The sequence below is a fragment of the Pristis pectinata genome, chromosome 26 (genome assembly GCF_009764475.1).
Source record: "Pristis pectinata isolate sPriPec2 chromosome 26, sPriPec2.1.pri, whole genome shotgun sequence".
NCBI lineage: Eukaryota > Metazoa > Chordata > Chondrichthyes > Rhinopristiformes > Pristidae > Pristis > Pristis pectinata.
Genome location: NC_067430.1, coordinates 30,216,027 through 30,231,318, shown reverse-complemented (window position 1 = coordinate 30,231,318; position 15,292 = coordinate 30,216,027). Strand labels below are relative to the sequence as shown.

The 15,292-nt window shown below is 45.2% G+C and overlaps 1 protein-coding gene across 4 annotated transcripts in view; it reads left to right on the top strand.

Moving 5' to 3' along the window:
• rap1gapa (RAP1 GTPase activating protein a) overlaps positions 1-1,733 on the top strand; it is a 302,062-nt gene extending 300,329 nt beyond the window's left edge. For all 4 annotated transcript variants that reach the window (XM_052039185.1, XM_052039183.1, XM_052039182.1 and 1 more), the window contains one exon: positions 1,317-1,733. In XM_052039185.1, coding sequence (XP_051895145.1) covers positions 1,317-1,427 — 111 coding nt within the window. In that variant the 3' untranslated portion in view covers positions 1,428-1,733. The remainder of the gene's footprint in view (positions 1-1,316) is intronic.
• Positions 1,734-15,292: the final 13,559 nt, after the last annotated feature.

The following is a 15,292-nucleotide window of genomic DNA, read 5'->3' as shown; positions in this document are numbered from 1 at the left end:
TACTTAACTCTACTCAATCTCTCCTCACACAGCAACCCACCATCCCTGGAACCAGTCTATCAAATCACTCCCTCTGTGATAAATACAGTCCTTCTTTGGTAAGGCCAGGTCCATACACAATACTCCAGGTGTGGATCACCATGGCCCCATACAATTGCAATAAAATTTCATTCCAACTGTAAACAAACCCTCTTATAACAAAAGGCCAAGGGACCATTTCCCCTCCAAATCTTGCTTGTTGGCCTTCAGTCATCAGGTCACTTTGAATGTCAACACTCTCCAATCTCTCACCATTTACAAACACTCTCGTTTTTGGTTATGTTCATCCAAGCGGGTGACCTCAAAGTTTTCCAGGTTATATCCCATCCGCCATGTTCTCACGCAGCTCGTCCACATCCCCGCGAAGCCTCTTTGCATCCTCCTCCCTACCCATAATCTGGTTTATTATCATCAGCACACTTGGAGATATAACATTTTGTCCTCTCAGCCAAATCATAGATGTATACAGCACAGAAGCAGGCCCTTCAGCCCAACTCATCCACGCCAACCAAGCTGCCTACTTGAGCCAGTCCTATTTGCCTGCATTTGGCCCATATCCCTCTAAACCTTTCCTTTCCATGTACCCGTCCAAATGTCTTTTAAACATTGTAATTGTACCCGCCTCTACCACTTCCTCTGGCAGCTCGTTCCACACACCCACCACCCTTTGTGTGGAAAAAGTTGCCCCTCAGGTCCCCTTTAAATCTCTCCCCTCTCACCTTAAACCTGTGCCCTCTAGTTTTAGAGTCCCCCACCCTGGGGAAAAGACTGTGGCCATCCACCTTATCCATGCCCCTCATGATATTATAAACCTTTATAAGGTCACCCCTCAGCCTCCTGTGCTCCAGGGAAAATTACTCCCAGCCTGTCCAGTCTCTCCTTATCACTCGAGCCCTCCAGTCCCAGTAACAGCCTCGTGAATCTTTGCTGCTCCTTTTCAGTGCTGTGAAAATGCAGGAATTAAAACCAAAGATAAGGGAGGGTTTGCCAATACTAAAAACATCCAAGGCAAGCACAGCAACATTGGACAGACATGAGGAGTTGGGACACTCCCCAGTACACCCTCCCCCTAAATAGAGTGAACTTAGAAAGACCATTAAATCTACCCTGGTGTAAGAGCATGACCCAGAGCAGAAAACCCACAGGAACATCAACTTAACCTATCAACCAACAAGAAAGGTTCTAATATGCCTCAATACCATGTGTAGTCAGATCGCATATTATGGCTTGAAGCAGTAATATTGGAAATAATCTTCAAATGTCTTTGATTTTTATAGAGTTACCAAAAGAAACATAAGCTAATGGAGCTGAGGAAGAGCCGAATGTTTGCCAGTAGTGAAGACGACACCTTGCTCTCTAAAGGAAGCCATCAGAAACCAGGATTGTAAAAACGAAGAGAGTTTATTCAGAATTTACAAATATATTCTTGAACCGCATTGCACTTTGATTGATGGAGATTCAGTTTCAACTGCCTCTGTGTAGAAAATGTTTGTGATTATCTGTGTCTTGTGTATTTGTGTTAATATTGTCACTGGATAAAGTCTAAAAGCACAAATGGTAAAGTTAGTGGAGCACTGTCAAAACCTTTAAAACACTGCATTAGGCTATATTTATGGAAATTGTCCCTGTGTTTGGGTTATTGTTGCTAAAACTAGCTAAATATTACTGCTGAATGAAAAATGTGTAAATAGGCTTTTGTAAATAATGCAGAATAAAAAAAATCATAAATGTTACAATCAAAACCATCCACGTTGTTTCTCAGTTATGGTTTAATTTTGAACCATTTGTCCCCAGATATCGGAGCTGAACCTGGGCAGGAAGACCTTATTCCCCCATGGAGCCTTAGACATGACACAACATTCGGGAGACGTGTACATTGCCAATCCAACCTGCATAATTAACTTTTACACGTTCAAACCCTTCAGTGTCAGTGAGCTGACTCACTCCCTTGCTGGTGAAAGTGAAGTACCCATCCAATTTTTAGTTGAATCAACTATTGAGGGAATATTTCTTCTGTCTGATCTGTTTTTGATATCCAAAGGTGTTTCTGGAATTTATTCAGATTATCTTCATCTGACTGAGTTCAACCAGCAGACAAAACTTTTCCAGCCTTGCAAGGGCAATCAACTTGTAATCTAAGGAATCCGGTGAGCATTCATGTAGCAGAACACAACAGAAGTTCTACTTGGGAAGAGGCAGCAGATTATCTGAGGAGATTTTCAACAAAGGCGAAAGTGTGTCTACATCCACCCCATGAGATCATAGGGAAATCCAATATCTCAATACCAACAAGCAGTTAGGAGGGCGAAGATAGGGTGGGTAGGAGAGTCTATATCTCGAGGGCATTGGTCTCAAGTGAGAGGGGAAAGATTGAAAGGGGACCTGAGGGGCAAGTTTTTCACACAGAGGGTGGTGGGTGTGTGGAACAAGCTGCCAGAGGAAGTGGTAGAGGAGGGATACAGTTACAACAATTTGGACAGGTACATGGTTTAGAGGGATATGGGCCAAATGGGACTAGTTCAGTTAGGCAACTTGGTCAGAATGGATGAGTTGGGCTGAAGGGCCTGTTTCCCATGCTCTGTGCCTCAATGACTCTAAATGGAAAGCTTTTATTGCAAGAGGATTTGATTGTAGATCTTACTGAAACCATGCAGTGCCATGGTGAGACTGCCCGGACTACTGTGTAGTTTTACCTAAAAGAGGAGCCACTTGCCAACAAGAGAGAGTGCAGCAATGATTCAGTGGACTATGGATGGTGTGCTTGAGTAGGCTAGGCCTGTATTCTCCACACTTTAGAAGAAAAAGAGGTGATCTCATTGAAAGTTACAAAATTCTTACAGGGCTCAGAAGGTTGGACGCAGGGAAGTTTCCCGTGCCCGAGGAACCCAGAACCAACAGTTACATCCTCAGAACAATGGGGAGCTGGCATGGGGCTGAGATGGGGAGAAATGTCTTCAGTGACCTCTGGAATACTTCACCCTGGATTCTCAGTCACTGAATCCATTTCAACACAAAGGTCAATGGGTTTCTGGATATTGAGGGAATCGGGTGATAATGTCAGGAAAAGGCACTGTTAGATCAGCCATACACAATTGGCAGAGAAAGCTCTAAAGGCAAAATTACCTGCTCTTGCTCATACATTTCTACCTGTTATTTAAAAGTTTAGTATCCTGCTCTCAAAAGCAGCTAATGGAAGTCAAATTCTGGTTGGACAGAGAGTAAATGTCTGGGGCCTTAGGAATGTTGATGTACAGAGGAATCTTGGGGTGCAAGTCCCTAGCTCCCTGAAAGTAATGATACAGATGGATAGGGTAGTGAAAGAGGCATCTGTTATAGACCAAGGCATTGAGAATAAGAGTTGGGACATAATGTCGCAGTTCTACAAAACATTGGTTAGACCGCACTGGGACTATTGTGTACAGTTCTGGTCACCACACTGCAGAAGGTTGTGGTGGCAATGGAGAGAATACAGAAGAGATTCACCAGGGTGTTGCCTCAAATGGAGGGCTCTAGGTATAAGGAGAGACTGGATAGGCTGGGTCTGTTCTCACTAGAGTGTAGGAGGCTGAGAGGTGACTGCATTGATGTTTACAAAATTTTGGGGGATAAGGTGATGGTAACACAAGAGATTCCACAGACGCTGGAGTCTGGAGCAACACACACACACACAGTGCTGGAGGGACCCAGCAGGTCAGGCAATATCCGTGGAGGGAAATAATCAGTCGACGTTTCAGGCCGAGACCCTTCATCAGAACTGGAAAGGAAGAGGGCAGAAGCCAGAATAAGAAGGTGGGGGGAGGGGGAGGAGCACAGGCTGGCAGGTGAGTTCAGGTGAGAGAGGGAAGGTAGGTGGGTGGGGGTCTTTTTCCCATGGCAGGGGAGTCTAGAATTAGAGGTTTGAGGAGAAATTTAAAGGAGATCTGAGGGGTAAGTTTTTCACGCAGAGGGTGGTGGGTGTCTGGAATGAGCTGCCAGAGGAGGTGGTGGAGGCGGGAACAGTTACAGTGTTTAAGAGGGGTTTGGACAAGAACTTGGATAGGAAAGAAGTGGAGGGATAATGAGATTAGCGAGGATAGGCTTCACGGTCGGCATGGACCAGGTGGGTGAAAAAGGCCCAGTTCTCTGCCGTACAGCTCTACACTCCGGGGGATTTCGGTAGCCAGCCCGCACAGTGATGCGTGATCCCTTGGTGAAGTGCAGTGCCCTGCTGTACGTGGCTACTTGAGTTACCATACTGCTGCTAAGTCCAGAGCGATGGTCTGCGATCACACCAACTGAAGATGTGAGGTTAGCGATGACGGACGTAGTAATCGATGTAAATGGATTAGGAAGTGATAACCTAAGTTACCAATAAAAGCAGAAAATACTGAAAACACTCAGCAGCTCTGATGGCATCTGTGGTGAGAGAAAAAAGCTTCTACTTCAGGTCAATGACTCTTGATCAGAACTGGGAAAAGTTAGAAATAAAGCACATTTAGAAATAAAGTTGTAAAAAGCAGAGAAGATGTAGGGGAGAGGGAAGGGAGAGTCTATCAGTGCAGATACCAAGGGTCCAGTGAGTGGTGCAGGTGAGGGGGGGAAGACGAGGTTGGTGAATCACAGAAGGGGTGTGTGCAGGGGACGAAGGAAATCTATCATTGCCAGAGAGGTGAAAAACTGAGAATCAGGGCAGAACGGGTGGACAAGCAATATCTTTTTCCCATTATTGAGTGATCCAATACCAGAGGGCGTGTATTTAAGGTGAGAGGGGGTAGGGTCAGAACAGACGTCAGGGGTACGTTTTTTTTTACTGAGTGGTGGATGCCTGGAATGCGTTGCCTGATAGGGTGGTGGAGGCAAATTCATTGGGGGCTTTTAAGAGGGGCTTGAATGAGAGGAAAATGGAGAGATATGGGCATTCTGTAGGCAGGAGAGATTAGCTCTGTCTGCACAACATTGTGGGCTGAAGGGCCTGGTCTGTGCTGTGCTGTGCTGTTCTATGTTCTATGTTATGTTCTAACCACTGATCACCTGGATCCACTGGGACAAGGCGGCTGCAAGGTGTCCACCTGGAAGATGAGGGGCTTCCCAGATGATGGCACCAGAGAGTCACACAGCAGGGAAACAGGCCGTTCGGCCCATCCAGTCGGTGCTGACCATCGATCACCCAATTACAGGTCCACCCCGGGGTTATGGACATCCCGTGAACACGAGCGAGTGTTTGGAAGACCAGTGGGAGGCATCTGCCGGCTGCCGTGGTGCTGTAGGCATCTTCTGCCGGGAGGGAACGGGACATCCCCACCTGCCTGCTCTCCCCACCCCCACCCCCTCCCCATCCCGAGCAGGGGCAGGATGGAGCCAAGCAGAGCTGGGAGCACTGAGCAGGCTCTCTCACTCACTGAGTCAGCGAGGCCACTGGCGGCCACTCTTCCCAAGCCTGCTCAGTCTCCCGTCATGGCCATTTTTGTCCCTATCCGACTTACAAACAGTTCGGGTTAAGAACAATTCTCAGGAATGGAACCCTGTTGTAACCTGGGGACTGCCTGCACACTGATCCCATTTTGTTCTCCCCACACTCCCATCAACTCCCCCCAGATTCAACCCCCCACCCACACACCAGGGACCATTTACAGTGGCCAATTAATGAACCGACCGGCACATCTTTGGGAGGAAACCGGAGCACTTGGGGGAAACCCACTCCTTCACATGGGGAACATGCAAACTCCACACAGGCAGCACCAGAGGTCGGGATCGCTGGAGATGTGAGGTGACAGCTCTGCTAGCTGCTCCACTCTACCTCCCTTGGAAGGAAAAGTGAGGGCAGAGAAAGACCTGGAAACGTGAAGTTACCCATTTTGTTAAGCAGAACGGAAAAAACAGAATATTGCTTCAATGAAGAGAGACAACAACGTTGCTATACAGTCATAGAGCTGTACAGCACAAAAACAGGCCCTTCGGCCCATCACAACTATGCTAACCATTGCATTAATCTAGAATAGACCCATTTACCTGCATTAGGTCTATAGCCTTCTATACCTCAGCAATTCAAGTGCTTGTCTAGATTCTTCTTAACATTGTGAGAGTCTCCGCCTTCACCACCCCCTCGGGCAGTGTGTTCCAGATACCAACCACTCCCTGTGGGGGAAAAACAAAGGGATCACACAGCCAGTCATTGGTTGGAAGATGAACTGAACGTTGGCCTTTGTTGTAAGGGTATAAACAGAGGGAAATCCTGCCACCACTGTACACAAGAACTGCATCCAGCTCTAGACTTACTACTTAAGCAAATCAAAGGGGAGTAGTTGGGCATGTGAGAGAGTAAATTTCAGGACTACAGGGAGAGGAATGGGACTGATGCTGGCACGGACTCAACAGGCTGAATGGTCTCAAGGGATCACAGTGGGAGGGAGCACGGGGAAGACAACTAGCGACACACGATAACTCTGGGTGAAGCAACTTTGGCCAAACCATCAGCCAGTTACTGAAATCTTGTCCAACTCCTGGCTACCACATTTTAATAAGAATTGTAGATTACCACCTAAATTGGTTTATTATGGTCACATGTACCGAGGTACAGTGAAAAATTTTGTTTTGCATGCCGTCCATACAGATCATTTCATCACATCAGTGCATGGAGGTAGTACAAGGGAAAACAATAACATAATGCAGAATATAGTGTTACAGTTACAGAGAAAGTGCAGCGCAGGCAGACAATAAGGTGCAAGGTCAGGACGAGGTAGATTGTGAGGTCAAGAGTCCATCTTATCGTACTAGGGGACTGTTCAGTCTTATAACAGTGGGACAGAAGCTGTCCTTGAGCCTGGAGGTATGTACTGTCAGGCTTTTGTATCTTCTGCCTGATTGGGGGACGGGAGGGATGAAGAGAAAATGTCTGTCGTGGGGGGGGGGGGGGGGGGGGGGGGGGGTCTGTGAGGGGTAGGTCGTGCCTCACGAGCCTGATTGAATTCTTTGAGGATGTGACAAAGCACATTGATGAAGCTAGAGCATTTGATAAGGTACCTCATGGAAGGCTTATTCAGAAAGTCAGGAGGCATGGGATGCAGGAAAACTTGGCTGTGTGGATTCAGAATTGGCTCACCCATAGAAGACAGAGGGTGGTTGTAGATGGAGCGTATCCTGCCTGGAGGTCGGTGACCAGTGGTGTTCCACAGGGATCTGTTCTGGGACCCCTGCTCTTTGGGATTTTTATAAATAGATGAGGATGTGGAAGGGTGGGTTAGTAAGTTTGCAGATGACACGAAGGTTGGTGGCGTTGGGGATAGTGTAGAAGGTTGCTGTAGGTTACAACGGGACATTGCAGAGCTGGGCTGAGAAGTGGCAGATGGAGTTCAACCTGGAAAAGTGTGAAGTGATACACTTTGGAAGATTGAATTTGAAGGCAGAATACAAGGTTAATGGCAGGAATCCTAGCAGTGTGGAGGAACAGAGGGATCTTGGGGTCCACGTCCACAGATCCCTCAAGGGACATAATTTTAAGGTGATTGGAGGAAAATATAAGGGGGATGTCGGGGTACTTTTTTTTTTACACAGAGAGTGGTGGGCGCGTGGAACGCACTGCTGGCAGAGGTTGTGGGGGCAGATACATTAGGGACATTTAAGAGACTTAGATAGGCTCATGGATGATAGAGAAACGGAGGGAAGGGTTAGATAGATCTTAGAGCAGGATAAAATGTCGGCACAACATTGTGGGCTGAAGGGCCTGTACTGTGCTGTAGTGTTCTATGTTTTATGGGTGGGTTCACTGCTGTAAGCTTCACTGTCTGATGGTAATTGTGAGTTTTTCCACACTGTTATAGCACGGTCCAGTTCCAGAGTACTGTTCTGCAGCAAATGAAACCTAGGATGTGTGTGGAGGGGGACTGTCAGTTGTCTTGGGGACCTGATCTTCTGGAATGTAGCCAAGTTTTGCAGTTAGCACTTAACCAGCAAGAAACCAATAGCAGCAGGGGAAGACAACTTCGGAAGTGATTTCAGGTTAGAGTCATACAACATGGAAATAGGCCCTTCGGCCCAACTGGCCTGTGCCTACCAAGATTCTCATCTAATCTAGTCCCATTCGCAGTGTTTGACCCATAGGTTGTTGTTTCTTAATATTTTCCCTGCACACGATGATGCCGGCTGATCTCAAAGAAATCTCCATGGATATTACATTTCCATAGATATTACAATTGCAGACCCTTGGAGCATTGTGTTTATTGGAGAAAGAGGCAGCTTTGGCCTCAACGCTGGAGTAAAGCCAAGGTGCAAAGATGGTTGAAACTGAAATGAGTGAAATTGAAAGATATGAAATTGGTTTATTATTGTCACACGTACCAAGGTACAGTGAAAAACGTCTGTTCTGCATGCCATCCGTACGGATCAATCCATGTGGTGGACAGTTACGCAAAATGAATGGCGTAAAAAAATGGCAGTATTCAAAGATATTGGCCCTAAATTGGCAAATTCTGACCCAATGTGGAGCACAGCACCAACAGAAAAAGGATGACCACAGACTGCAGGGGAGAGGGGATCAAAACCCCACCAGGACCCCAAGACTGGAAACAGTGAGGTAGACTCAGCACCAGGAGTCCCTCACTCTGAAGTCAGGGTCTGAAGGAGGTTGACAACAATTGTTGATGCAAACAAGAAAACAGAGTGTAGCTGGGTGTGGACCGTGATTTTTCAAGTCACCTGTCACAGATCTGATCAGAATTGCTCAGAAAGCTTTGTCCACAAAAGAAGCAACAAGCAAATTCAGGGCCCAATGGTTTCATTCAAATGCAGGCAAAAGAACAAGCCCTAAACAGCCGGTGAGCCCTGGGCCCTCCCAATGTGCTGTGGTCCAGAGGACTGGAGGTGGAGAGCAGAGCCCAAGGTGTGTGCCTGAAACGGCAAAGCATGGCTGGATTTGCAGACAATGCTGAAAAGAGAGAAAAAAAGAAACAGTTTGGGAACTGGAAGGAAAGTCCGGATGCAAAATGGCACAATGCAGGAAGACAGAGTCAGGGTAGACATTGTTGTGATCAAGTCCATGGTATCCAGTAATGTTTAAAACACAATGTGTAACACAACCACCACAATTGTTACAGTTCAGTGCAATAATAACTGTCGATGTTCAGAATATGTAATACAATGTAATAATAGTTGTGAATGGTTACGGAGACAGTTATGTTGTGGTAACAATAGTAGTAAAGGATGTGAGATCAAATGTATACAAAGCCTATCTGGAGAAGTGATCCACCGGATGGACAATACCCGGAGTGGACACCGGACAGTACAAATCCCAATAAAGAGTTTTATAGACAAGACTAAGTGACCGAGTTTACGCTTGGTTAAACTTACAGCTGTGGACATGTGTCTCTATAAGAGAGTTGATAATTGCATTATGAAAATTGTTATCCTGTGGTATTATTTTACGTAGGCAATTTATGGTTTGTATGAGTTTATTTCTTTATAGGGAAGCAGAGCAGTACATTAGTGTGAGTGTCCCTTAAAAACTGAAGGTACCATGTTGGTTCAATTCTGGCCGCTGTCTGTAAGGAGTTTGTACGTCCTCCCCGTGCCTGCGTGGGTTTCCTCCAGGTGCTCCGGTTTCCTCCCACATTTCAAAGACATACGGGTTAGGAGCTGTGGGCATGTTATGTTGGCGCCGGAAGCGTGGCGACACTTGCGGGCTGCCCCCAGAACACTCTACGCAACAATACATTTCACTGTGTTTCGATGCGCCTGTGACTAAAAGATAGCTTATAAATTCCAAAGGAAGGTGCAGTGCTGCCTCCCAGTGGCTGGCATGACGATGGCAGGTCAAGTGAATTATTTCTACAATTCTATAAATGAATAAGATTATCTCTGATAGATGACGTGGAATTTGTTGTTTTGCAGCAGCAGTACAGTGCAAAGACAGAAGCCCAGATATTACAAAAATAAATAAATAGTGCAAAGAAAAAGGAATAAAGGTAGTTTTCATGGACTGTTCAGAATGAAGCTGTTTCTGAATCGTTGAGTGTGGGTCTTCAGGCTCCTGTACCTCCTCCCCGATGGTAGTAACGAGAAGAGGGCATGTCCTGGATGGAGAAATGAATGCCAACATTTCACTATAAAGATGACCACACTTCCATGGTTTTACTCATGAGCATTTCAGAATGCATCATTACACCCAGTGAAGTACATTTTGAAGTGTGGTCACTATTATGAGCATAAAACATTACAGTTTGGCCATTCAGCCCCTCAAACCCATTCTGCCTTCTAAGATTGGCCTGAATTTGGCCTTAGATCGACTCTCTTGTCTGATCCCCACAGCTCCCCAATTCCCTGTAATCCAAAACTCTTTTAAACCTGGATTATATTTTCTCTATATACAGCCAGAGCTCTCAGGTAGAAAATTCCAAAGATTCAGACCTCTGTAACCGCAGAAGACCTACAGTACAGGCGGTGGCCATTTGGCCGAGTGTGCCTTACTTCAGAGTTTTTTTTCCCAGACCCCATTACTACCAACTGATTACAGCAGAGGACAGCATTCTGCAAAGCATTCATCCCCTGACATTTAGCTTCTTGTCCACAATCTGAGATTAAGGTTAATGCTAAATATGGGGTGTTAGTTCTGGTTAATGTCCTTGACCTGACATTACACACCTACAGCATAGTTTAAAAACTTAAACAAGCAGTATAGTAGCATTTCTTAACAGTGCTGTCATTAAATTATCCTCAGATCCTTCACTTCTGGTCAGCTGAACAATGTACATACCTGTATACTGAGTAATGATGTTCCTGTTAAACCACAAGGCCAATATCAAGTATTGAGGGGAATCTTCCCAAGAGGATTTGCTGCATGGTGCCAAGTGTAAACTGAAAGATGAATCACAGCGACATGAAATGTGGGAAGGAAGGGATTCCTCTATCCAACTAGATGCCTCAATGCTTTTTGATGCCTCAATGCTTTTTGATGCAGTACGTCACCAAAGACTTTCAAATTTCTATAGTTGTAATGAAATGATCTGTATGGATGGCATGCAAAACAAAGTTTTTCATTGTACCTCAGTACATGTGACAATAAACCAATTTACCAATTTAGATGTACAGTGGAGAGCATTCTGACTGGTTACATCACAGCCTGGTATGGAGGCTCCAATGCACAGGATCACAGAAGGCTGTGGAGGGTTGTACACTCAGCCAGCTCCATCATGGGCACAACCCTCCCCTCAGCAGTGCCTCAAGATGGCAGTATCCATCACTAAGGACCCTCACCAGCCAGGACATGCCCTCTTGTTATTAGTAAAGGTAATTCTCGCTACTAGCATTGGAGAGGAGGTACAGGAGCCTGAAGACCCACACTCAATGATTAAGAAACAATTTAATTTGCTCTGCCAGATTTCTGAATGGTCCATGAACACTACCTCGTTATTCCTTTTTTATTTATTTGCACTACTTGTTGGTAATTTATGGTAATTTCATGTCTTTGCACTGTACTGCTGCCACAAAACAACAAATTTCATGTCATACAAGTCAGTGATAGTAAATCTGATTCTTTCCCTGGGTAGGAAATCTGCATTTAGTTTAGGAACTTTTAACAATCTGTCAGTGCACCTTATCAGTGACAGCTTAAGAACCTCCAATGCAACTGAACCTGTGATCACCATTGAGGACGTAAGATCAGTCTTCTGGAGAGTGAACACAAGGAAAGCATTTGGCCCAGATGGTGTCCCTGGCCGTGTGCTCAGATCTTGTGCTGATCAGCTGGCAGAATTATTTGTGGACATATTTAACCTCTCCCTGCTTCAATCTCAGGTTCCCACCTGTTTTAAGAAGACCACTATCTTTCCGGTACTGAAGAAAAGCAAGGTAACATGCCTCAATGACTACTGACCAGTGGCTCTGACATCCACCATCATGAAGTGCTTTGAGAGGTTGGTCATGGCACACATCAGCTCCAGCCTCCCAGGCAACCTGGACCCACTGCAATTCACCTATCGGCGAAACAGGTCTACAGTGGATGCCATCTCCCTGGCCCTACACTCAGCTCTGGAGCATCTGGACAGTAAAGACACCTACATTAGACTATTGTTTATTGACTACAGCTCTGCCTTCAATACAATAATCCCAAGCAAGCTTGTCACCAAACTCCGAGACCTAGGACTCAACACCTCCCTCTGTAACTGGATCCTTGACTTTCTAACCAACAGACTGCAATCAGTGAGGATAGGCAGCAATACCTCTGGCACAATTATTCTCAACACTGGTGCCCCACAAGGCTGTGTCCTCAGCCTTCTACTCTACTCCCTATATGCTCATGACTGTGTGGCCAGATTCTGCTAACTCCATCTACAAGTTTGCAGATGATACCACCGTTGTAGGTTGTATCTCAAATAGCGATGAGTCAAAGTACAGGAAGGAGATAGAGAACTTAGTGGAATGGTGTCATGAGAACCTTTCCCTCAATGTCAACAAAACTAAAGAGCTGGCCATTGACTTCAGGAAAGGGGGCAGTGTACATGCACCTGTCTACATCAATGGTGCTGAGGTCGAGAGGGTTGAGAGCTTCAAGTTCCTGGGAGTGACATCACCAACAGCCTAACCTGGTCAAATCACATAGTTGCCACAGCCAAGAAAGCTCACTAGTGCCTCTACTTCCTCAGGAGGCTAAAGAAATTCAGTTTGTCCCCTTTGACTCTCACCAACTTTTATCGATGCACCATAGAAAGCATCTTATCTGGATGTGTCACGGCTTGGTACTGCAACTGCTCTGCCCAGGACCGCAAGAAACTGCAGAGTTGTGGACACAGCCCAGCGCATCACAGACACCAGCCTCCCCTCCTTGGACTCTGCCTTTACCTCTCACTGCCTTGGTGAAGCAGCCAACATAATCAAAGACCCCACCCACCCCAGACACTCTCTCTCCTTCCATCAGGCAGAAGATACAGGAGCCAGAGGGCACATACCACCAGGCTCAAGGACAGCTTCTATCCCACTGTGATAAGACTATTGAATGGTTTCCTTATACGATGAGATGGACTATGACCTCATGATCTACCTTGTTGTGACCTTGCATCTTATTGCACTGCACTTTCTCTGTAGATGTGACACTTTACTCTGTCCCGTTATTGTTTTTACCTGTACTACATCAATGCACTCTGTACTAACCCAATGTAATTGCACTGTGTAATGAATTGATCTGTACAATCGGTATGCAAGACAAGTTTTTCCACTGTACCTTGGGACAAGTGACAATGATAAACCAATACACCTCAAACTCAGATGGCAAGCTGACCTCTTTAATGTTGGTTCAGCTGATTACATTGAATGTATAGAAATGCAAGATTCTTAAGTATAGAAAAAGAAAATCCTCAGTGCAGAGTAATGTAATTTCTGGGAATAAATGAACTATTTACTAACCACTATTTCCCACTCATCGCAGCACAAGCAATTACTGATCTATTGTTTGATGAAAGTACAGTTGAGAATCTCTCCAGTTCCAGCGAAACAGTTTGTTTAAAGATCACAGTTAGGGACTAATGCCACTGATAGTTGAACTTGCCCACTTACTTTCAGCAAAGGCAAAATACTGTGCACAGCAGAAGTCTGAAATACAGAAGGAAATGTCCTACTGCCAGTGTTTATAATGTATGATGCAAAAAAAAATACATCCAATCTGAATCATAATTCCTGTTACGAGCCTCAAGTTAAACTGGTGACATCAAGGAATTTGTTAGACTTGGAAAATCATGTGAATTTTGTGGAAGTATTTACACAATGCCCCTCCCAAGCTGGTTATACTACATCGCTTGTGTCAACATGAAGCAGTCTGGAATTACACCTGCAAAATGTGTACTATAGCCAGAGATTGAAGTTGTAGATGCATTTCTGACTGTGGTATGAGATTGTTTTGAGGCACTCTCCTGGTCAACTAGTTTGCATCAACTTTTGCATTATGACCACACACGTGCCACTGAGCTTGAGAATTATTCTCACACGTTAGAAAGCAGGAAATATAACCGCACTATTTACGATTGATCAATGATTTGAATGGAAGGTAAATGGCAGCACAAGTTGTGAGGATGTAGAGACGTCTCAAAATATAGACAGACAGTCTAATGAAGGATACAGTCAGTAAGTGCGTGGATGAATGCAGCTCTAGTGATGCTCAAACAATTCACCACAATGTGAGTGAGAGAGAGCTTGGCACCCCACCCCCCCCCAAACATTGCTCGAAACATTCACTCTACCAGACTTCTGCATCACAACTGCAGTCTACAATCTATAAAACATACAGGTAGTTCTACTCTAACACAATAGTTACATCCTAAGAAACTTGCATTATAGAAAGTCACGTTATAGCAGAACAGGCTGTGGTTCCCTTCAAAGCAGATTTAAAAAGGCTTTCCCAATTGCGCTACAACCAAAGCAGCCTGCACAATGTAGTGTTCCCTAATCCAATCAAGTTTAACCAATTCATTTTATGGAAATGCGTTACAGCACAGCTACCTGTACTCTGGCCACACACAGACAACGCTAACACCTCTCAAACCTGTAAAGTGTACCACCTGAGAAGAGACAGGAGGTGCTTGGGAAAACCATTCATCGCAGATCCTCAGGTTGCGCAGCATCCAAATGGAAATTGGTATTGGTTTATTACTGTCACTTGTACAGAGGTACAGTGAAAAACTTGCCTTGCAAACCAATCATACAGGTCAATTCATTACACAGTGCAGTTACATCGAGTTAGTACAGAGTGCATTGATGTAGTACAGGTAAAAACAATAACAGTACAGAGTAAAGTGTCACAGCTACAGAAAAAGTGCAGTGCAATAAGGTGCAAGGTCACAATGTAGATCGTGAGGTCAGAGTCCATCTCATTGCATAAGGGAACCGTTCAATAGTCTCATCACAGTGGGGTAGAAGCTGTCCTTAAGTCTGGTGGTCCGTGCCCTCAGGCACCTGTATCTTCTACCCGATGGAAGAGAAGAGAGAATGTTAAGAAAAACTAAATTAATATTTTAGCCTAGCTGCTGAGTGTTTCCTGCTTTTTTGTGTTTCTATTTTAGATTTCTAGCATCTCGTTTTTTTTTGAAATAAGGAATGCATTGCTCTTCACTGTCACTGGATCTACTTCCCCACCTGCAATGTGGGTGTACCTTCCACAGTGATGCAGGTACACCTGTGATGCTGTGTGTACCTGCATCGGGACAGTGATAATGAAGGGGACTCACCACTGCCCTAAGTTATTCTTCAAGCGGAATATTCATGTGGAAAAATGCAAAATCATCCACATTAGTAGAAA